Source organism: Mustela erminea, chromosome 5, assembly GCF_009829155.1.
Source record: "Mustela erminea isolate mMusErm1 chromosome 5, mMusErm1.Pri, whole genome shotgun sequence".
Classification (NCBI taxonomy): domain Eukaryota; kingdom Metazoa; phylum Chordata; class Mammalia; order Carnivora; family Mustelidae; genus Mustela; species Mustela erminea.
The window spans coordinates 46,281,927-46,305,639 of NC_045618.1; the positions used below are offsets into that span (position 1 = coordinate 46,281,927).

The following is a 23,713-nucleotide window of genomic DNA, read 5'->3' on the forward strand; positions in this document are numbered from 1 at the left end:
GACCAGAGTGTCACCCAAAAATATGCCTCTTTGACATAAAAATCATTTTGAGTTGAAGGTGATTAAGAAGCAACAAATGCAGGAAAAAATCTCCTTCTACCCTCCCCCACATTTTGCCTAAAGGCAAGGTACAAACTCTCCTTTTCTGGAGACAAATTCTTATCAGTCCAGACATGCTCCAGAAGAATCTGCCAACAAACCTACTCAGCTAGTTCACTTCCCTGTATTTACACCGCCCCCTCCCCCAACAGCTTCCATCTCTGGAACCCCAAAACCAGTTTCCTTTGTCCTGTCATTTCTATACAAATTGACTGTTCTTTGTTGAAGATGCTATACAAGCCAGAGTTCTAACTGCTGTTTTGAGTTCCTTTTCATTGAGGTTTCCCCCATATGATGTAGAAATGCCACATGCGTTAATAAACTTTTTCTCAGGACACCTGGGTGGCTCAGTCATTAAGCATCTGCCTTCTGCTCAGGTCATGATCCCAGTGTCCTGGGATCGAGCCCCACATCGGGCTTCCTGTTCAGCAGGAAGCCTGCTTCTCCCTCACCCCCTGCTTGTTTTTCCCTCTCTCACTGTGTCTCTCTCTGTCAAGTAAATAAAATAAAATCTTAAAAAAATAAAATAAAATGTTTTTCTCTTCTTAATTGGTCTTTTCCATGAGGAGCCCCAGCTGAAAACCTACAATGGGTAAATCTGGCCTCCCCTACAGTATTTACCTCCACCTTTGGCATTGTTTGTATGAGCGTGTGTCACTCTTGTGTGATCTTTTTTTTTTTTTTTCAAAGTTTATTTATGTATTTTTTTAAAAAAAATTTTTAAGATTTTATTTATCTATTTGACAGAGATCACAAGTAGGCAGAGAGGCAGGCAGAGAGAGAGGGGGAAGCAGGTTCCCTGCTGAGCAGAGAGCCCAATGAGGGGCTTGACCCCAGGACCCTGGGATGATGACCTGAACTGAAGGCAGAGGCTTAACCCACTGAGCCACCCAGGTGCCCCATTTGTGTATTTTTTTTAAAATAATGTCAACACCCAATGTGGGCCTCAAATTCACAAACCTGAGATCAAGAGCCACCTCCAACTTAGCCAGCCAGGTTCCCCTCTTATGTAGTCTTACTAATCCAGTTACTATGGATTGCCAGGTCTGGCCCAGGACTGGGATGCACAGGCATTGTGGAATGCGCCAGTGCTCACTGGGCACAGGCCACCAGCTCCTCCAGCGCTTGCTCACTGCGGTTGCCGTGGACCAGCAGCACTTCCTTGATCCGGTCCTGCTGGAAGCCCATGGCACTGAATTGTTCCCAGAGGCGCAGGAACTCCCCTGCCTGAAGAAGGGGAAGAAGAGAGAGTGCTGGGGACACTGCCAGGCCAGTCACCTCCTGTGGAGCCTTCTCCCTGGTAACTACTGTATCTACTCTCACAAAGCTATGGACTGCCCAAGCCAGGTAAGCCTGGTCCTGGGCAGCACCTGCTTTTTCTTCCTATACCTTGGGGTGACATGGGCCTGGACCTCCCTTCCTGTGCCAAGGAAGGAGGTTCTGGCCTGACAACTGGCTCCATCCTGGCTTTACTCCTCCACTCCAGCTCATTCCTCACTCCCTGTGCTTAGAGACTGGGGCAGAAAACAGGAGGCTGCATACTGGTGCCCAGAGGAAGCACAGCCTGGGGTCTCTACCCAAGCCCCAAACCCTGCCAAAGTTTCACACCGTGCAGCCTCTGCCTTTCTTTCTCCTCTGGCCCCAGTACCTGAGAAGCGCCTGCTTCTTCTCCCTTCCTCCTTCCCCCCACTGCAGGGCATCCCCTGCAGCCCTCTGTCCTTGCCTCAGCCTCTATGGAGAAGCACTCAGCAGAGCCACAGCCAGCAGCACCCTGAGGACAGGTCATGTCCACTGGGCACTCAGAATATACCACTGAGCCCACAGCTGCCTGCCTTCTGGGTTCCCAGGTAGCCAGCAAACTGCCCGAGCAGAGTTTATGCATCCTTGTGCTGTACGTGGCTCCTCTCTAGGTGTCTGACAGAGTGGGCATTCAATAATATTTGTGTGTTAATTTGGCTAAATAATGTGAAAGTCTTGCCACCTGCTTCCCTCCCCATCCCATCTTCTCCCCTTCCCCACGCTTCACCTCCCTGGGCTGTCTCCTCCTCCCCGGGGCTCAGCAAGCAGGCTGTCTCCTGATGGCCCCAAGGCTCTGACTCTAGCACAAGTGTGCCCCTGCACACTAGGCTTATGTGTGGACCCCTGCCCATCTCCTCCCCCAACCCCGGGCCTGGGCAGGTGGCCCTGCTGACCTGGCTCTCGGAGAACTGGAACATCTCCATGGCCTCCTCCACCAGCCCCTCTTCGTAGCCTTGCCGCAGCAGCCGGTCACAGGCACTAAGGTAGCTGAGAAACTGTGGGGGGTGGGGGCAGGGAGTGGTGCAGTCAGAGCAGTGGCAGGGGCAGCGGATGAGATAAAGAAAGCACCCTGGCAACCTCAGCCAGGCCTGAGCTCAGACCAGGCTGACAAGTCAACCCACCACACACTCACGAAATGGCCCCAAAGACCCTGTGAGCCAACAGAAGAGGGACAGAGGTGTCCCCTGGAGACCCAGGGGTGGGTGGACAGCAAGTTCTTAACCAATTGTCCCCAACCAGGGGCTATAATCTAGGAAAAGGGCTGTCAGGGTAAGATAAGGATTCCCAGGCCCTAAGTGGGGAGTGGGACAGGCTGGAAGCACGGGCGCCTCACCCACCACTCATCCCAGCCTGGTCACCCTCCCTAGTGAGCACCCACCTGTGTGAAGCAGCCGCCTCAGCATCCACACCTGGGCAGCCCCACCCCATCCCTAGACACATACATGTCTGCTATCCAGGCCCATATGAACTCTGGTGCCAGAAAGGGGAGGAGGACAGAGGAAGTACCACAGGGCTGGGAAACCTGTTCAGGTCACTCTGTGCTTAGTCACCAGGAGCTGCTTTTGCCCTCAGGATGAAGTACTGCCTCCTTACCAGAGCCCAAAGGCCTTCCCCTCTGCCCCTGTCAGTGGCCTCAGCACCCCAGGCCTCCACACATCTCGCTCCCTCGGTCAAGGCCAGCCTCAGCCCTCTTCCCTGGGGAGCCTCTGCCCTGGTCTCCACTGGGGGCCTTGCCTGCAGCTCCCATAGCCCTGTGCTTCCCCTGTCACAGTGTGTCCAACTCTAGTTATTCTCCTCTCTCTCTCTCAGCGAGGGAAGGGTTGTTTCAGTCTTGATCACCACTGTGTCCCCAGCACCCAGCATGGCAGGCAGAAGGACCTCAATAAATGTATGCCATGTTTCTAAGATGAATTAAGAACTACCTTCAAGGAGCTCACTGCTTGGGGGGGGAGGGGAGGGGGGTGAGCCAGATAGAGGAAATCTTGAGTCCCGGGCAAATCAAAGCAACACTTATAGAGAGCCAATGCCAAAGGAAGGTTCCAGGCCATAAGAATTATGGGTATAGGTGGAAAAGAACAGGGAGGTTTCTACAGACCTTTAAGATGTGGATCATACAGATGAGTGCTTTCTAACTGCTTTAGCTTCTAAACTGTCCAAGCATCAGGAGACGTCAACAATAATGAGAAGATCGAGCTGTTCTTGGAGAACTGGGGGGGCAGGAGCAAGGGAGCCAGGAGTCTGGTGCTCCCGCCTCAGGATGCCTGACCTTGCTCTGAGCATGTTTTGTAAACCATCCAGCCAAGCTCTCCTTGTTCAGTGTAAGAAAGAGGCCCAAGCAGGGTGGGCAGGTTGCCCAGGGACCCAGGACTAAGACCTAGATTACCTGACCTCTCGGCTTTCGCCATCAGGGACCCAATGCTAGAGGAGGTTTTCTGAGCTGCCTTGAAAGTGAACAGGATTTCCAAAGGTGAAAAGAAGAGCAAGTCAAGCGTGGATGGTGGCTGCTCCTTGGTCTCTTGGTTCAAACACAGCAATGGTTCTTGGCCTTGGTGCTGACTGCAGCTACCTGGGAGCTCTGACATGACTACCCATAAGCCTCGGACGGGTGTCTCCAGAAGCTCAGATATAATTGGTCTGGGAGGCAGTCTGCGCACTGGGATTCGTATGGCTCCCCAGGTAATTCTGTGCAGCCATAGCTGAGAACCACTGACTCAAGGGACAGCTGACCTCAACCCATACCAGTAGACCCCGTGCAGGCTGGCTATCAGAACCACCTTCAGATCCTTAACACAATAGGCCTTTTGGCACACTCCAGATCTGCTGACTGGGATTCTCCAGAGTAGGTCCTGGGGATCTACAGTTATAGACATTCTGCTGCTTGGTCAGCTTTTGGTCCTATGAGACTGTAGAAGCCACCAGGTCTGCCTCAGGCCCCAGGATGTCACCTTCACACCCCAGAATGGGGGCCTCAGCACTCATTGATTATAAATGCATGTCCTCCCCTCCATTCTGTAAAGAGGGGAAGCACCCTGAGGTGCCTGGAGTCCCATACCAAGTCTGGGCCTGGCCTGTGGATGCTCACACATGCTACCTGTGTTGTCCTATAGGCAGCCAGTGGGCACATCAGTCCTCGTGAAAGGAAGGAAGGAAGGAACGATGGACAAAGCTTATCTTTTATATCTCCTCCTTTCGCCCTGGCTCTTCTAACTGCTCTGTCTCTGTCACCTGATGCTCGCCTTCCTGGGCCATCTGTCTATAATTTCTAGCCAAAAAGGTTTATTATAGTGGACATCCTTTAAGGGGGGAAGGACTCTGAACCCAAGGAGTTGCTCAATTAATGGTGGGACTTCACAGAATAGAGGGAAATAATCACTTGGTGGGGGACGACAGATGGAGTCATCCAGTGGCCCTTCAGGCCCACACCTTAGGGCTTGGCTCCTGACTGACGACCACGGAAGAAGGCCACCCAGAGATCCAGCTGGCCAGGCAGGTGGTTAGTGCATATCTGGAAACACAATGTTCCTGATGCAATGGGATTCTTCCAGCCCATCCATGGGGAAGCCAGTGCCTCGTGCTGGCTCCGACTCATCCTCAGACCCCCACAGTGATGGCCTGAGGCCTCAGCCTTGTCACAGGAGCTAAAGGGACTGGGCGGCATGTCAGAGCCCCCACCGTGGCCACGGTCCTTCTGGCCAGCTTCTTGGCCCAGGTCCTAGCTTTCAGCAAGTGGCTGAAGGTGGGGACAATCTTAGATCTACTCTTAAATCTCAGATCAGTCTTGGGTGCTTCCCTGGAAGGTTCTCGCCCAGTAAATGAGAGGAAAGTACCAGGCCACAAAGATTCAGAGTCAAACCAGCCTGGCCTGAACCCCGGCTCTTCCACTGATCGGTTATATGAACCACCCTGGCCTCAGTTTCCTCATCTGCAAAGTGGGGAGGGACAGTAATAGCAACCTTGCAGAACTGAGAAGACCTAATCGAATATTCTCAGATTGAGGGCCTGGCACAAAGAAGGTGTTGGATGAATGTCAGCAGCCATGTTGGAAGTTTTCCTCCAGGACAAGGCATGGACTGATGAAGCCAGAGGAGAACAGAAGCAGGGGTGAGTGAGGAAGGTGGCCACGTGCATTCGCCCACCTCCTCAGCCTGGCAGCACCACGTCCTGCTTCAGCTCTGGTCTGAGAGTCACTCTCCTTCTATCCCTCCCTTATCCAGAAGCAGGCAGCTCTGGACCTCAGGGACCCAACATATGACAGCCGTCAGACATTATGGAGAGAGTATCCAAACCCTCTGATGGTGACGGAGCAGAGATAGAAGAAAGGAAGAAGTGCCAACTGCCCTGGGACCTTTTGATACCTGCAGCTCAGCTTTCCAACCGAAAGAGTTCCCATGTGCAGAAAACAATGGGAAGCAAGATGTGACCTTCAGGTGGGAGAAGGGGGGATCAGGCAGTGGCATTCCATGTCACCTCCTGCCCCTACTCATAATCCTTCCATGCCTCCCTTTTGTGAGTGGGTCATTTATAAACTTCTCAGCTCAGCCTTCAAGGCACCCTCAATCTGCCCTCACCACCCCCTTCCCTGTCCTGTCTCTCACCAGCCTGCATCATGCACTCTGCACTCCAGAGAGACCGGCTGGATCAGGGCCTCCCAAACCCTGCCCCGTTGCCTCCACTCCTTTGCTCAGACTGTTCCTCCTGCTTGGAATATTCTCCCTTCTGCTTCCTCCAGATTCAGAGTTTATTCATCCTTAAAGTCCAGCTCAAGATGTGGTACCTCCGTGAGCCTTTGCTGATCACTGGAACCTCCTTGTGCTCGATTAAGGATGGCCATAAATTCTTTGCAGCCCCTTCCACCAAGGGGAGGTTCCTCCCCATAGCTGCTAGCTCCATCTGAACACCTAGGAGGTGCCGAGTAAATACTGTGGACTAGATGGAGTGGATGGATGGGTAGATCAAAAGAGAAAGAGATGGATATGAATATGGATACACTGCTCTTTGAGGGGAGTGGTTAGAGCTCTGCCATCCCTACGGTAGCCAGCAGCTACATCTGGCTATTTTAATTTAAATTAATTACAATTAAGTAAAACAAAAAGTTCAGTTTCTTAGTCACACTAGCCATATTTCAAGTAGTCACATAAGGCCAGTGTCTACTGTATTGGACAACCCAGGTATAAAATATCTCTCTCATTGCAGAAAGTTCTACTGGGTATCTCTGGAGAGATTACTGGCTGCCCAAAGCTTCAGCCCCCTGTGCTTGGGGCAGAGACTGGGACAGGAGAAGAATATTACAACTCTCCAAATGGCCATGGGGACTCCTGATAAACCCTTATGGATAAAATGGCACCAGGGTCCAGAAACTTGCTCATAACCCTCAACAATTAATGCCAGGCTAAGGTTCTGCTTCTAAAGAGAAGGAAACAAAACTTTTTCAAGTTAAAGATAAAAACTACTTGGCCACACACCTGGCTCAGCGGTCCCCACAGCCCCCCAAGCTCAGGGGTCCTCCTTTACCTACCTGGCTCAGGCTCTGCCGCCCTGTCTTCTGCAGAGCCGTGATGGCCCTATGCAGGGGATACCCCAGGGCAACTACGGGCGTGATGAGGTCTTGCTCCTCCTGGCTCAGGGCAGACAGCAGGTCAGCAGAAGTGGGGTGTGATCTGCAGGTGCTGAGATGCTGAGGCACGCCGCCAAGAGGCGGCAGGCAGGTGTAGGGGCTGAGGGACTGAAATAGAGACAGGCTGGGTGTGTCAGTTGCCTCTGGAGGTGATACCCGGCACGGCAGGACATTCTCCCGCAGGAGAAATATGATAGGTCCATCCCTATTATCCCATTTCACAGACATTGAAATTGAGGTTCAGAGAAGTTAATGACTGGGGAAGCAACACACTCTTGGGACCTGAGCCCTGCTCAGAATCACATTCGGGGTTCTTTACCCTACACCTTAGTGAGGGGGAAGCAGGGCTGGATCTTCTTCCTTCTTCAGGTTGGCTGGGCTGAGGTTTGGTAGGGCGTGGAGCAGGGTAGGGACTGGGCACACTGGCCCTAGAGTAAGGAGGGTGGCTCGAAGGCACTTCAGCGGGTTTGGCCAGCATCACCCTTCACCCATTCCCCATGAAGAAGCACCCACCTGCCCACCCTAACCAGACTGCCCTGTCCCCTTCTCCCCAGGGAAAGCCCAGCTGCTGCCCTGGCTCCTGCGGAAGAGCGTATATGTTTGACATGAATTGCCCACCCATCCCTAACTTTTCAGGGGTTCTCCTGCCATGAGCTTTCCCTAGGGTCTGCTTTTGACCCCCAAACTGGAAGACAGCCAAATCTTAGGATCTGAATCTACTCTTGTGACCTTAAAAATGATTCTTAGCTGTTCTCTGCCTCAGTTTTCTCCTCTGCAGAACAAGGACGGTTGTTGCTAGAGTTACATTTAATCTGGATCAGGAAAGAGCCATCCTGGCATCAACGTCTGGCCCTTGATATGGCGCCGCCTGCCCAGTTTACAGAGCCTGTGCTCTGCGTTTGCCCTAACTAACTGTGTGTGGTAAAGTGACCCAGGGAGAGCTCAAGGCAGTTCAGTGACTCTCCAGAAGTCACACACCCATGAGTGGGAAAAGTCAGACCTCTAGTCTGTCTTTTGGATTTAAATTTCACCTGGGCCTTATTCTGTTGCATCTCTTGGCCCAACAATAGGGCAGCTAGGGGACAGAAAACTGTGTCCCATTGTGCCCTTTGGCTCTCATTCCTGACCCACTCCATCTGTCCAGATCCAGGCTTTATGGAGTTTGGTACTTAACATAATTTGGGCCTCTTAAAAAAGGCACATTAGATATAAAGCCTTGGAAGAGGCCAAGTGAGAGGTTTGAGGTTTAAGCTTCACTGGTTTCACTTTAAATTCACTTCTACTCCTGGTTCTTCCAGGAGCACATCCTCTGTCCCGAAGCCTTCCCAGTCGGCAAAAACTGTCCCCTCTCAGCACCTGATCTCTCCCACTACAGGCACTGCCTTGTCCCACCTCTCCCTGGCCAACTCTCCCTCAGTCAATGTCTCTTCGGGTACCCTGGGCAGCAGGAAGTAACTGCTCAGGGAGCAACCTTTGATTTGAGCCTCCAGTTTACCCATTCCAAAGGAAGCCTCACTGGGTGGGAAGCCTTAGATTTGAGGCACAGTCATTCATTCAATGGACATTCCAGGAGCACCCCCTAGGGGCCAATCTGCTGCTGGGTGCCCTGGAAACAAAAATGAAGGCCCTCCAATCCCCGCCCTAAAAAAAATTCATACTGCATGGGAAGAGATAGATACTGGATGATTACAATTATTGTGGCGTGGGTCCCAACAGAAGGAAAACAGACACAGCAGGAAACAGGGAATGGGGCTTCTGATCAGGGACTCGTCTAGGTCAAGGGCCGTAGGAAGGCCAGCATGGTACCCGGCTAGGTGAGAACAGGTAAAGGCAGGAAGGAGAGCAGAGAGGAGGGAACGAGGGCTGCGAATCAGGCTGGGACCCCAGACTACTGGGGGCCTTGCTGCTGAGCTGGGGTTCCTTACCGCGACCGTGGGCTTGTGGCTCCGCAGCGGGGGCATGGCGCCAGCCGTGGAGGGCCGTGGGGGCGGCGCGGGGGCGTTGGGGAGCGTGGGCGCAGGGCCCGCGGGCAGCACCGGGCCGGGACTCGGCGCGGGGCTGGGGCAGAGGCTCAGCGCCCGGTGGCGGATGCGGTGCAGGAGGGCGCGGGGGCGAACGGACAGCCGGCCCTCCGAGAGCCGCCGCCGCGCCCCGGCCAGCTCCGACTTCACGCCACGCAGCAAGTCCAGCGAGCACCGGGAATGGCCTGGGCCAGCGCTCGCGGGGGAGCTGGACAGGGGGCTGCAGGAACCTGGCTCTTCCTCGTTGGCAGAGGCGGCTTCTTCCTCTACGTGGGCCTCCCCCTGGTTCTCTTCCAACTCCTCCTCCTCCTCTTCCTTGACCTCCTCCTCTTTCTCCTCCTCCTGATCTAGCTGCAGCTGGGGTCTGGCCTCGGGGCAGGTGTCTGCAGCTGGTGGGGGCACTGGCTCAGGTTCTGAGCCGACCAGCAAGAGCCAGGCCGGAGGGGCCGATGCCATTCCCAGGGCGTCGCATTGGACGGGGCAGGGTCCCCGGATGACAGCCTCCACCCAGAAGAGCACCCTCCTCTCCAGGCTGAAGTCGTGCTGCAAGAAGAAGGGGATGTGAGGCTCTTGGGCCCAAAGCAGGGCCAAGGGCCCACCCCTACCCTGCCCCCTTTGTTCAGCCAAAAATTTGTCAGGCCTGGGCAGCTTCTGTTTCTGAACGCCAGGCACTTATTACCACCCACCCTCAGCCCCAGTTTTAGCAAGCACTGGGGTCGATGGATAGCAGTAACAACTGAATGGGTTAACTCTGCCCAAGGACATAATGAGGAATTAGGTTAGCACAATGAAACAGTCCCTTTGCCATTAAGTAATTGAAACCCCAAATCCCAAGTCCCTTTGCCATTCAGTATGTAAACTGAACAACAGCAGCTTTAAAAAAAAAGTCTCCAAAAACCTTGTTTTTAGCAAAGACACTTTCACTTGAACTTGAATTTTCACTTGAACCCAGCACCATTTGCCAGTGAGCACTCAGCCCTGGAGGCCCACTCAGCACACAAACCTCTCCTTCCCCTTTGTTGCCATCAGAGGTTACTCTGAGGTCCAGGAAACATAAAAATCACTAATCTCTGTTAAACCCCACTAAGTATGTTATAGTGTTATTTCTCTTTGCTGAATATGAAATTGAGACTCAGAATCTTCAAATTGCTGGAAATCAGATTGGTGTAGAGTAGTTTGAGCTGGGATTCCTCTGTCCACCTGACAGTAGTGTTTTCTCACTACATGTCAGGCCACCTAAATAAGCAGTCTGGAGTTTACATAAATAATCTAACTTGAGAATTTAGAATTGAGTCAAAAATAAATTATTTATCTGCTGCCCACTTTTAAAAGTAAGAACGCCTAGGTGGCTCAGTTGGTTGAGCAGCTACCTTCGGCTCAGGTCAGGATCCCGGCGTTCCTGGGATCGAGTCCCGCATCGGGCTCCTTGCTCAGCGGGGGGCCTGCTTCTCTCTCTGTCTCTTCCTGCCATTCTGTCTGCATGTGCTCGCTCGCTCTCTCTCTGACAAGTGAATAAATAAAATCTTTAAAAAAAAAAAAAAGTAAGAACCAGAAATACAAAATTCTGTTAAAAAATGTAAAATTGTTTAAAAGGCTCTTTCAGTGCTCTATGATGGTCAATGAAGGAAGAATGAAGCTGGGGGAGGTGGTATTTGTGAGGGGAAGGAGAGGCAGAAAGACAGGTACTCAGACACGTAGATCACAGGTTCCGCCCCCTTCTCTCCTGACATGACCCCAGGTTGAGGAGAGGAACCTAACTAGACTGTTCTAGCATTGCTTCCTGACTGAGGTAAGGGACTGTGTCTTATTCCTCTCTGCATCCCCAGGGCCCAGGCAGGCCTGACACAGGGTGGACGTTTGTAAGTATGTGCAGAATAAACAGCTGGATGAAGAGATTGAAGCAAAACAGGCAGGTTGTGAAGGACAGAGGAGGGAAAAAGACCACGTGAAGAGTGATGAGGCAGACATGGAGAGAAAGAGACTAAGGCGGTTTCAAGGCAGCTGATGGGACTTGGGACGAAAAGATACCAAGACCCAACATCAATACCAACACTTAATGATTTATGGAACTAAGCAAGATATTTCTAAAGTTCATATGAGAAACAAACAACAGAAGTGCTAGAAGACTCTGGGCACAAAATGGTAAATAGGGAGAGGGAACTGGCCCTACTGGCTGTTTAATCATATTATAAAATGTCAATAATTGAAACTATGGCATTGGTACAGATGCAGGTATAGAATAGGAAGTCCAGAAATAGACCTTAATATCTATGGGGCTTTAGTAAATAATAAAGGGGGCATCTCAAACAATGGGAAAAAGAGGGACTAGCCAATAAATTATGTTAGCTGGCTTGAAGAAAATAAAGTTGGATCCATTCTCATGTTATACAAAAGAATTAATTCCAAAAGGACCAAAAATTTAAATGTATGTATGAAACTATTAAAGTACTAGGAAAAAAACAAAAGAGATGTCCTCAAGTGGGGAAAGCCTTTCCCAAAGCCATAAAAGTACAGATATACACGTGTGCAAAATCTGCATGCAAATATACCACAAGCAAGGTCAAAGACAAATGGCAAAGTGGGGGAAAAACAGCACTCACATAAGAGACAAAGGGCTAAATTTACTAATATAGGAAGTGTTAGAAATAGATTGGAAAAAGATCAACAGTTCAATGGGAAAGGAGCAAAAGATATGGATAGTCCACAGAAAAAAGCCATACAGATGTCTTCTAAACACACGAAGAGTTGCTTAACTTTATTCTTGATAAGAGAAAGGCAAATCACAGCTACCCTGAGATACCATCTGCCTACCCCTTAGCAAAGACCGGAAGTCTGAGGACACTCTGTTGGCGCGGGCACATGTGACCTCCTGTAGAGTGCTGGCTGGGATGGAAATCAGTATGACTCCTATGGAGGAAAATTTGGAAAAATGCTTAAAGAAATTCAAAAGGACACATGCATATCGTCATTCCCAGCAGCACTGTTTATCATGACAAGAGACTGAGAAGAACCCAAGAGTCCATCAAGAGGGCACCCATTCAAGAAAGTAGGATATAGCCACGTAATGCAATGCTACACAGTGAAAAATGAAACTGAAGAAGCTTTTTAGGTACCAATAAAGAAAGATCTTAAAATATATGTGGTACAAAAGTCAAGAAGAACAGTGTATATAACATGCTACCGTTGGTGTAAAAAGGGAGGAAATAGCTGTACTTTCTTGTCTCTATACACGTACACATCCCCTGAAGAATACAGAGAAAATGAGGAACAGATATCCCCAGTGAGGGTGTGGAGCTGGGGAACTGGGTCAATGGGAAGGTGTCAGTGGGCGACTGTTTGCTCTCCCAAAGCCTTCAAGCCGCCTGTGGGCCACGTTGCCCACACCCACTGCTTTTGTAGGTAAACTGTTATTTGAACACAGCTATACCCACCCACTCCTTTCCAGAACTCTGGCTTTTTCTCTAAGCAGCAGAGTTGAGTAATTGCCAGTTTTTACTACCTGATCTTTTATAGAAAATGTTTGTTAACCTCCGCTCTATATAATTTTGTAATCTTTTTCTTTTTCTTTTTCTTTTTTTTATTTTTAAACTATGTGAATGTATTTTTTCACTAAGAATATATTATTTTTGTTAGGGCAGTTCACTCTAATTAAAGGGAAAACTGCGAAACAATAAAAACACAGAGTTGCCAAGGCTTTAAGTATGGAAGGAAGGGTGAAGGCAGCGGAGGGGAAGGGGTGGACATGGGCTTTGGGGTCTGACAGACAAGTGCTGGAATCCTGGCTGTGTCACTCGCAAGTACATCAGTTGGGTGGGAGCTTTGGTTTCCTGTGCCATGCGGCAGGAAAACATGCCTGCTAAAAGGGTTATCATAAATAGGAGAGAGAAGAGTGACTGTACACAGAGCACCTAAGCAGGGGCTAACAGTAGCTTACTTCTTCCCTTTAGACCACTGTAGGTTCACCTGGTAATCTAAGCACTACCTAGAACATCGTTGTTATGGGAAATGTATTCCAGGTTCTAAACACTGGGAATATAGCCCGATGAACTCAAGGGGACTTAGTAGGAGAGGCTAAACTGTTAGCCTGGAGTTTAGAGGCTAAATTCCATGGAGTTTAGAGGAGTTTAGGCTCCGGGGAGTACAGATACCCTCCCTGAGAGTAGGGGTCAGAGCCAGGCTCAGCACCTGGGCGAGGACACCAGACATGGACTTGGTAGAAAGTTTCCCAGTTCTGCTGAAGTAACGTTCAGGATAGTCTCTTCTCGGCTTGGTCTGAGCTCAGCAGGGAGGGGAAAGCTGTGATAATCCACCTTGGCTGGAGCTTCATCAAGCGAATTCCTTTTCCCGACAACACAGGCCCACAGTGCAGGCTGCCTGGGAAGAGTCAGAGCTCCCACCCCACAGACTATTGGCCCGTGGACACTGGGCTCTGGGTTTTACAGAGTGTATTTCCCTTCTGGACACCTTGGTCCTAAGGGTCTGTCGATAAAGCAAAACGGCACCGAGTCTCCTGTTCCTGGGCCCCCGAGCCACTCAAGCCCCTTCCTCTTTCGTGGATGGTACTTTCTGCACCTGACTTCCTACAACCCAGTTTTCTGCCTCAGAACATCACTCATCCAATGTTTCATGCTCTGATCCTGCTCTGAGCGAATACACAATGATTTGGAGATAACACCTGGGTTAACACCTTACCATTGCCACTAACTTTGGACAAATGACTTCCCTTCTCTGGACTTCAGGTTCCTCATGTGCAAAATGACTGATGGCCACCCTAGAGCCTCAGAGTTTTTTACCAAGTACCCTGCAGACAGTGAAGAAGGCACACAAGGCACACAAGACTCTGAGAGGCCCAACACCAGTTTCACAGTTTTTGGCAATCTCGTTCTTCCGTTTATAAAAATTCATGTGAATTCTGCGTCCTCTCTCATGACCTGTGTTATAATACAGATGCAATAGGTTTCCCCCTAAACCTTCAAGTAAATGGGACTCTCCTGGAAGTTAGATCATCATGTTTCTCTTGAGGGTGTGCGATACCACTGCATACACTGGGTGCATATCCCCATGTGTGAGCTGTCGGGCATGGGGGCTTTCCAGGGCACCTCCAGGGGAGAGGTGCTTTAGGTCTATGGAATAGTAACCCCTTCTAATGTGTCCCATGTAACTGTCTGCATTTTAACAGAGGATTCTGGAGATAGTGTCTTAGTTCACAGGAGTGATTCTAAATGGTAGAATTTTGACCATGGCAGCAGGCCAACAGGGAAAAGAGGAATTGGAGTATCTTTGCAATGACTCTTAGTCACTTTTTATTGGCAGCTTCCTGTTATTCTAAGCTTCAAATAAACCCCAGCAAATAATCCCCATCATCAGGCCACTAGCCTTCTTCGTGAAACACCTTTTCCCTTGGATTTTTCCCAAACTTTCTAGAACATACCAGAGATGGACTTGCTGCCATGTATGTATGTATGTATGTATATAGGCTCCAAACCTAGCGTGAAGCCCAACGAGGGACTTGAACTCATACCCCTGAGATCAAGACCTGAGCTGAGATCAAGAGTTAGAGACTTAACTGACTGAGCCATCCAGGTTCCCTGGCCTTGCTGCCTTTTAAAATCAAGGAACAAGGCCCATGAGTCTCAGCATCAGATCTAGAGGAGCAGAGACAAGAGATAAATGGACAGACAGATACACTTACCATAGAACCCAGCAGAAGCTCCCTGCAGGCTGGGATGCTGAGTTCTGGCCCAGGAAGGGACTTTGTGCCTATCACAAAGCCATTGGGCACCTTGAAGGGGACGCCGTCAAGGGCATTCATTCTGTCAGAGGAGTGTGGCGATGGCTGAGCAGGCTGGGGCAGGCTGCCTGGTAGCAGGGAGAGAGCACAGTCCTGAGGACCAGGCTTGGTCTCAGATGACCTCACCACTCTCTTGAGTGCTGACTTAGCTGAGCCCCACACAGCCGGGAAAGAAAAGGTGAAGTGGCTGGTGCTGCACAGGGAAGAAATAAAAGTGAGAGCATTCAAACTGACAGGAATTGATAATTTCATGCTTACGTTTTATTCTAGGCCATTGTTTCCCAAAATGTGGCCTACAAAACTGGTTCTAAAGTGTGTCATCAAAAGAGTTTCCAGCCAAACATGTAAGGAAAAAAATGTCAAATTACACAAACTCTTCCAGAAAAGAAATATTTTCTTTTCTGAAATATTTTCAGAAATATTTCAGAAATATTTTCTGACTCATTTTGATTTCAGCACCACCTTGATACCAAATCTGATAAAATTAAAGGCCAATCTCTAAGGAACATAACTGCAAAAATCTCAACAAAAATAATTATGGATTGGAAAATACAACACTGCCAGCTTGAGGGTTGAGTTTATTTCAGGAATGAGAGACTGGCTTAATATTCTAAAATCAATCAGTGGGAATAAAGATAAATGTCAATAAAGATGAAAAAAATATATGATTATCTTTGTAGAGGCAGAAAAAGCACTTCATAAAACCAATACCTGTTCATGATTTTAAGAAAAAAAAAATTAGCAACTTAGGAAGAGAAAGGATTCTCTTTAACTTAATCAAGAATATTACCAAAATATCTAAAGCAAACATCCTGCTTAATGGTGAAATACTGAAAGATATCCCCAACATCAGAATTGAGACAAGGATGTCCCCATCATCTCTTCTGTTCAACATTGCACTGGAGGTACTAGCCTGTGCCAAAGGAGAAGGAAAGAAAACAAGGACTGGAAAGAAATAAAACTACCATTATCTGTGGACGGCATATGTAGAAAATTCAAAGGAATCTATGAATAAAACTCTTAGAATTAAAAAGTGGATTTAGCAAGGTCTTTGGATTACAAGATGAATATATGAGAACCAAATATATATGCAAAGTATATAAATGTTGTCTTTTAAAAATGTCATTAGAGGGGGCACCTGGTTGGCTCAGTTGGTTAAGCAACTGCCTTCGACTTGGGTCATGATCACAAGTCCTGGGATCGAGACCCACATCGGGCTCCCTGTTCAGTGGGGAGCCTGCTTCTCCTTCTCCCTCTGCTGCTCTGCTTGCTTGTGCTCTCTCTCTTTCTGTCAAATAAATAAATTTTAAAAAGACCTTTGAAAATGTCATTAGAGAATGAAATTTTAAATAAGATACCATTTCATATTATTAATCAACCACCTAGGACAAAACCTAACATAAGATATATAAAACCTCTACACAGAAAACTATAAAATATGATATTTAATGGAGGAACATGCCATGTTCGTGGGTTATTAAGACTCAATATAACAAAGATAGCAATTCTCCCTGAATTGATTTATAGATTCCATGTATCAAAATTCCATCATGTTTTTTGGGGTCAGTTGGCAACTAACCCTAAAATTTAAATGAAATGCAAAGGACCAAGAAAAGCCAAGACAATCTTAAAGAAGAAGCAACACAATTGGAAGATTTATACTATCAGATAGCAACACTTACTTTAAAGTCACAGGGATTAAGTCAGTGTGGTACTAACATGAGGACTTACAAAAAGTCCAGTAAAACAGAAACAGTCCAGAAACAGATCCATACATATACAGATCCTTAACTTGTGACAAAATTGGTCCTGTAGAACATAAGAAAAATAAATGTCGGGGCGCCTGGGTGGCTCATGGGGTGCCTGGGTGGCTCAGTGGGTTAAGCTGCTGCCTTTGGCTCAGGTCATGATCTCAGGGTCCCGGGATCGAGTCCCACATCGGGCTCTCAGCTCAGTGGGGAGCCTGCTTCCCTCTCCCTCTCTCTCTGCCTGCCTCCCTAACTACTTGTGATCTCTGTCAAATAAATAAATAAAACCTTTTAACAAAAAAAAAAAAAGAAAAGAAAAAAGAAAAAAATAAATGTATTTTCAGTAAATGGCACACTGGATATCCACCTAGAAAAAAAAAAAAATGACCCGTACTTCACATCATGTACACAAATCAGTTCAGGTAGACTGTAGATCTAAATGTGAAAGGTAAAATAAAGCTTGAAGATAAGACAGGGGAATATATTCATGCCTTTAGAATAGGTAAACATTTCTTAGGCAGGTTGCAGAAAAGACAACAATGAAGCGAAACACTGACAAATTGGTTACATTAAATAACTTCCACTCATCAGAAGATGTCAGTAAGAGAGTAAAACAACAATGAAACAAAACAGAAACAAAACAAAGACACAAGCAAGCAACAAAAGACATAAATCAGAATGGGAAGAGATATTTGCAGTCTATATATCTGACCAAGGATTCATACCTGATATACACAAAGCAAAAAGAAAAAAAAGACCTAGTACAAAAATAGGCAAGAGATGTTAAGAGGCAAATCATGAAAGAAGACATCCAAATAAACCTCAAAGTCATTTAACATCATTAGCCGTTGGGGAAATGCAAAACAAAACAATGAGATACCAACACACACACACACACACACACACACACACACACACACACACACACACACACAACCTGTAAATGATTAAAACTAAAAAAAAAAAAAAAAAAAGCCTGACAATATCAAGGGTTGATGAGGAAGTGGACATCTGGAACTCTCCTGCACTGTTGGTGAGAAAGTGAATTAGCATTAGTCAACAGTATCTACTACTAAAGCTGAAATCTAAGAATTAAAAATTCATTCACACATAGACTCTGGACCTTTAGTCTAAGATCAAGTATGTGTCTGCTAGTTTAATAATGTTCACAACCACCAGGGATTTGTAATGTATTCTAAACCAGATTAAATAAAGATTCTGACCACAGTCTGGCATTTTGCAAACAATCAGGGCTTATCAGGGAGCCACACCAGGGAGTATCTCCGGCTTAACACAATGTCATCCCTACCAGGATGTTGCAAAGCCCTGTTGCTGAGGGGTCACTGGGTCATCCCCATGCCCACAGGGAACATCATGTGAGGAGGCAGAGTAAGTAATCTGAGTGCAGAGAGGTCAAATGAGGCCAGATGGGCAAATACTTTAATTCCCTCATCTCCGCTGTCTGCCCACTCCTGTCTGGGTCTTACCGTATGTTAAGCCTCAAGAGGCTTCTCCACCCCATGCCAGGAGACAGTTTCCCAGCACACTGGGAGCGGTTCTTTATGCTACAGGATCAGACAAGTCGCAGAGTGATCAGTAAGTTATCTGCCCCATCAGCCTGTTCCAACAGGAGACCTCTGAGGATAGGGAGTTGTAGGAGACATAGGAAAGTTAGTAAGTTTTGGCATTCTCAGATCGACAGTCATCTCTGCTAAACAGAAAATGAGAGGTACAGATCATGAAGTGATGATAGTCTTCAAAGGAAAGAAAGTATTCTAGGCCTTATCGGGGTCGGGGGAGCTTCAGCAAGGATGGGACCTTCAGGGTAGGGGAATGGCCTGTGAGCAGGAAAAGGTAGAGTGGAGAGGGTAACTCCAGCTTGAGACAGGGAACAGAGGCAGGGCAGAGTGAGGGGGAGACCACGTGTGGCTCAAGTAGATAGTTTTGCTGGGAAGCAGCCTGCAGTTACTGAAGACTGGGGTAGAGCTGGGAAGGGCCCTGAATACTGACTCCATTCAGCAGACAGTGGAGAAAGCCCTGAAGGATCTAAAGGTGTGGGCTGAGAGTAGGGGAGCAGGAATGCTGGCAAAGCCAGTCTATGCATGCTTCGGCAGGCTCCATAATCCAGGACCTCTCCGTGGGTCTGTGCTCATTGGGCTGAGTCAGAGCCTAGAGGCTTGAAGCAGGGCAAGTGGAGGTTGTGGTAACTGGTCTACGTGGAGCCCAGGCACTGACATGGGTACTATTTTTTAAAGATCTCCACTGTACTCTCTAAATGACTTCATCCTTGTCCATAGTGTCAATAACCTATGTGCCGATGACTCACATATTAAATTCTCCAGTTGTTCTCCATGATCAAACTCATAATAACTGCCTACAAGGCATCTCTTCCAAGACTGTCCTCAAGGATGCCTCAGACTCTACATATCCAAAGTGAACTCCTGATTTCCCCTCCCCCAAACTGTGCCTCCTCCTCCAGGATCCCTTGTCTCAAGGGATGTTGAAGGTATACAGACTGAGAACTCATGCCCGACACTTTCTTCTTCACCACAGCCCATCTCAATTCCCTGTCATGTTTCTCTCTTAAATCTCTGGAATCCAGCCATTTCATGATATCTCCACTGCTAACAAGGGAGTCCAAGCCCCCATTATCTCTCACTTGGTTAACCGGTATCCATGTATCCTCTTATGCCCTAATATTATAAGTCTGTTTCATATACTGGGACAAAAGCGATCACTTCAAAACAGAACACTAAGCCAGTTTCCTGCTTAAAAGTTCCCAGCTGCTCTCAGAATAAAACCCGAACTCCTGATAAGGGCTACCAAAGCCCTACAGTGTCTGGCCGCCACTACCTCCCCTCCTTACTCTTGCTATGCTAGTCTTCAATTGTTTTGGTCTCTTGGCCCAACACAGGTTTTTTGCATATGCTATTCCAAATCTCTGTCTTCTTGTCTCCTCTGTACTAGTTTATAGCTGTTCATTCTTCATAGTTCAGCTGGAACATCATTTCCTCAAAAGCTTTTCCTGATTCAACCCCCAAACTTGAATAGGATTATAGTGGCTTTTAAGATTTCTTTTTTATTGTGACCCATAGTATAAAATACATATGACCCATATCCATAGTATGAAATACATTTGGCTTTGTGACCCAGCATAGACATATGTAAGCTTAGTAACAATTCCTATCGCTACTATATATTTTCTATTTTACCTAAATGCATTACAAAGCTCAATTTGAAAAAAAAACGGGGGGGGGGGCGGGGGCTACTCTTACAGGACCATACCTTTCCTTCAAAGCACTCAGCACATTTTTTATGATAGTTGGATCAATTAGCTGGAAACCCCAAAACCTGTATGGGGTCTTGGTATTTTGCTCACCATTATAGCCCTCATATTTAGCAAATTAATCTGAGCCTTAACAGCCATTTAATATATATTTGAACAATGGAAAATAGAAATAATGACTAACCACTTTTTCTTTGTAGTACGTATCGCAATTATAACTAATCATCTGTACAGTTAAGCTTCTCTACACTAGATTCTAACTCCAAGAGAGCAGGAATTGTCTTTTTGCTCTTTTTTGTCTTCAGCATTTAATGTCGTTCCTAGCAAACGGTAAAAATGGTTTCCCAAGTACACAGTTCAAGTCCTGATATCCATATTCTGGCAAGAACTGAGCTGAGAGGAGCCTACTGCTCTGCAAAGTTACGCACTCTAGCACCAACTGCCTTAGAAACGGATCCTTGCTTCAGAGACTATGAGAAACTCAGTTTATTCCAACAGGCCAATGTAACCTACATTGGAAACAGATTCTTCATAGGTAGCCAGATGCGCTAAGTCAGGAACTACTGAATGGGTGTACCCAAAAATTAATAGTTAGGAGTATCTGCCTGGCTCAGAAGAGCACGTGGCTCTTGTTGGTCCAGGGGTATGAGTTTGAGCCCCAGGTTGGTGTAGTGATTACTCAAATAATAAACTTTTTAAAAAAAGTTAATAGTTATGGGGCACCTGTGTAGCTTAGTGGTTATACGCCTGCCTTGGGCTTGGGTCATCATCCCAGGGTCCTGAGATCAAGCCCTGCATCAGGCTCCCTGCTCAGCGGGAAGCCTACTTCTCTCTCCCACTCCCCATGCTCGTGTTCCCTCTCTCGCTGTCTCTGTCAAATAAGTATTTAAAACAAAAAAAAAAAAAGTTAACATTACACAGGAATAGTTTATTGGTTGTTAAGCGTTAAAAGAAAAAAAGATTTTGTTGGAAATGCCTCATGTAATCTCTAGTCCCTTAAATATATCACTGCTAGTACTTGGTAGCACTCACATTCCTTCTATATATTCTATGTTATTATTATTTGAATGGAAGAAGACATACTTTGTACTTACCTTGTGATTCCCAGGATAACTTCCCTGTGGATAAAACATGTAGAAGTGAACTGCTACAACAGAGGATGTAATCCCAGCTAAGCTGCTTGATACGCCCTTGCACAAGTCACATGGACACAGGAACATGAATGGGTTAGTGATTACATTCGTTGGCTTGTAGCAAATCCTTTGACGTCATAAACTCAGCCACTAGGGCCGAACACTCTTAGTATTTAACACATAACTAATCTCTTTGTTTTCTAATGTCCCTTGTATTTTTTTTTAAAGATTTTATTTATTTATTTGACAGAGAGAGATCACAAGTAGGCAGAGAGGCAGGCAGAGAGAGAGGGAAGCAGGCTCCCCGCTGAGCAGAGAGCCCGATGTGGGGCTTGATCCCAGAACCCTGAGATCATGACCTGAGCCAAAGACAGAGGTTTAACCCACTGAGCTCCCAGGAACCCCTAATGTTCCTTGTATTTCTTAAAAACAAATGGTTTTTGTTAAGAGTATCTCACAAATTCAGGGTCTCCTCTACCAGGAAAAAAGACAAAATATTCTTATATACAGGACATGATGAATCAACACATTTCTTGTTAATCTTTGAATGAGTTTATTTCTCTATTTTCATTAATTTATGTTCAATATAAAAAGAATATAGGTATAAAAAAGAGGCAGGATTTAGAAAAAGTCTGCCAGCCCAACAGGACTGTAATTCCTAGTTCTGACTGATAAGCATAAAAAACAACTAACAAGAATCAGCAAGAATGTGGCGTACAAATACCTTTTCCACTTAACAGAACCAGGGGTCACTAGAGAAATGACTGCTTCCTGGTTTGGGAAAGGAAATGCACAAGACAGACTGGGAACAGAACACTGGAATTGAGTGGGAATTTAGGAACTGAGTTAAAAGGGCTGCCACTGACCAAAGGTGAGGCAATTAATGAAGAAAATAGTAACAATGGGTTGGAGGACAAATTATATTAGGTCTGAGTTTATAATACTTAAAATTCACTGGTCACCTTTGAAGGATGCTCGGAGACCAGCTTGTTACTTTGAAAATTAGTTTAAAAAAAAAAAAAGTACTTATTTGCCTTTCCTATACAGATTGTATCCTAGGATAACTGAACGGTTGATGAGGGGATGTTTCTTTTTTAGAAGTATTCCAGCGGGGGAGTCTGGGTGGCTCAGCCAGTGAAGCATCTGCCTTTGGCTCAGGTCATGGTCCTGGGACAGAGCCCCATGGGAGGCTCCTTGCTCAGCCGTGAGCCTGTTCTCCCTCTGCCTGCAGCTCCTCCTGCTGTGCTCTATGACAAATAAATAAGATCTTTTAAAAAAGTATTTCAGGGGCGCCTGGGTGGCGCAGTGGGTTAAAGCCTCTGCCTTCGGCTCAGGTCATGATCCCGGGGTCCCGGGATCCAGCCCCACATCAGGCTCCCTGCTCAGCGGGGAGCCTGCTTCTTCCTCTCTCTATCTGCCTGTCTCTGCCTACTTGTGATCTGTCAAATAAATAAATTTTTAAAAATCTTTTAAAAAAAAAGTATTTCGGGGCACCTGGGTGGCTCAATGGGTTAAAGCCTTTGCCTTCAGCTCAGGTCATGATCCCAGGGTTCTGGGATCAAGCCCCACATCAGGCTCTCTGCTCAGCGGGGAGCCTGCTTCCCTTCCTCTCTCTCTGCCTGCCTCTCTGCCTACTGTGGTCTCTATCAAACAAATAAATAAAATTTTTTTTCAAAAAGGTATTTCATAGGCCCTGGAAAATATTCTTTTCAGAAAATTCCAATCTACACGTGGTCAAGAAACGTGTACACTCTTGAACAGTGCTTTCCAGTACAAATATGTCATCCATGCATGTAACTGTACATCCCAATTTAAGCTCAGTTTCAATTCAAACTCTCAATTTCAAGTGCCCAATAGCCATACATGTCTACCCTATTGGGACAGGACACTAAATTACAGGAAATATGGAAACAAAGGAACATGCTGTCACAAGAATGCAATTAGGAAAACCTGACTGGAAACTCTTCAGGGAAAAAATGACCCAATTTCCTCAAGTAACTGCAAGGGAAGGGGCGCCTGGGTGGCTCAGTGGGTTAAAGGCTCTGCCTTCGGCTCAGGTCATGGTCCCAGGGTCCTGGGATGGAGCCCCGCATCGGGCTCTCTGCTCGGCGGGGAGCCTGCTTCCCTTCCTCTCTCTCTGCCTGCCTCTCTGCCTACTTGTGATCTCTGACTGTCAAGTAAATAAAATATTTTAAAAAAATTAAAAATAAATTGCAAGGGAGAGACAGAGAGCACAAGAATACACAGGAAGGGGCGCCTGGGTGGCTCAGTGGGTTAAAGGCTCTGCCTTTGGCTCAGGTCATGGTCCCAGGGTCCTGGGATCGAGTCCCACATCGGACTCTCTGCTCAGCAGGGAGTCTGCTTCCTCCTCTCTCTCTCTCTGCCTGCCTCTCTGCCTACTTGTGATCTCTCTCTCTGTCAAATAAATAAATAAATAAATCTTTAAAAAAAAAAAAAAAAAGAATACACAGGAAGACAGACAGATCTACGGATTATCAGAAACTTAGGAGACATCATCAACCAGTAACAACATACGGATTGCACCTAGATCTTAATTTGAACAAAATGTAAAACACATGAGATAAGGAGCTCTGAATACTGACTGGGTATTTGATGATATTAAGGAGTCATTCATTTCTTCTAGTGCAATAATGGCACTATGGTTAAGTTGTAAAAATATCTTTTAGAGCTACACATACTAAATACTTACGACTATGTCTGG

At 47.0% G+C, this 23,713-nt stretch overlaps 1 protein-coding gene across 1 annotated transcript; it reads right to left on the reverse strand.

Annotated features, from left to right (window-relative positions):
* Nucleotides 1–1,032: 1,032 nt before the first annotated feature.
* UBAP1L (ubiquitin associated protein 1 like) lies at nt 1,033–15,197 on the reverse strand. Its single transcript, XM_032342876.1, has 5 exons — nt 14,726–15,197; nt 8,938–9,576; nt 6,914–7,120; nt 2,292–2,393; nt 1,033–1,326 (listed from the first exon to the last, which is right to left on the reverse strand). Exons 1-5 carry the CDS (start codon nt 15,074–15,076, stop codon nt 1,192–1,194), a joined length of 1,434 nt encoding a protein of 477 aa, XP_032198767.1. The 5' UTR covers nt 15,077–15,197; the 3' UTR covers nt 1,033–1,191.
* Between the last annotated feature and the right edge of the window lie 8,516 nt (nt 15,198–23,713).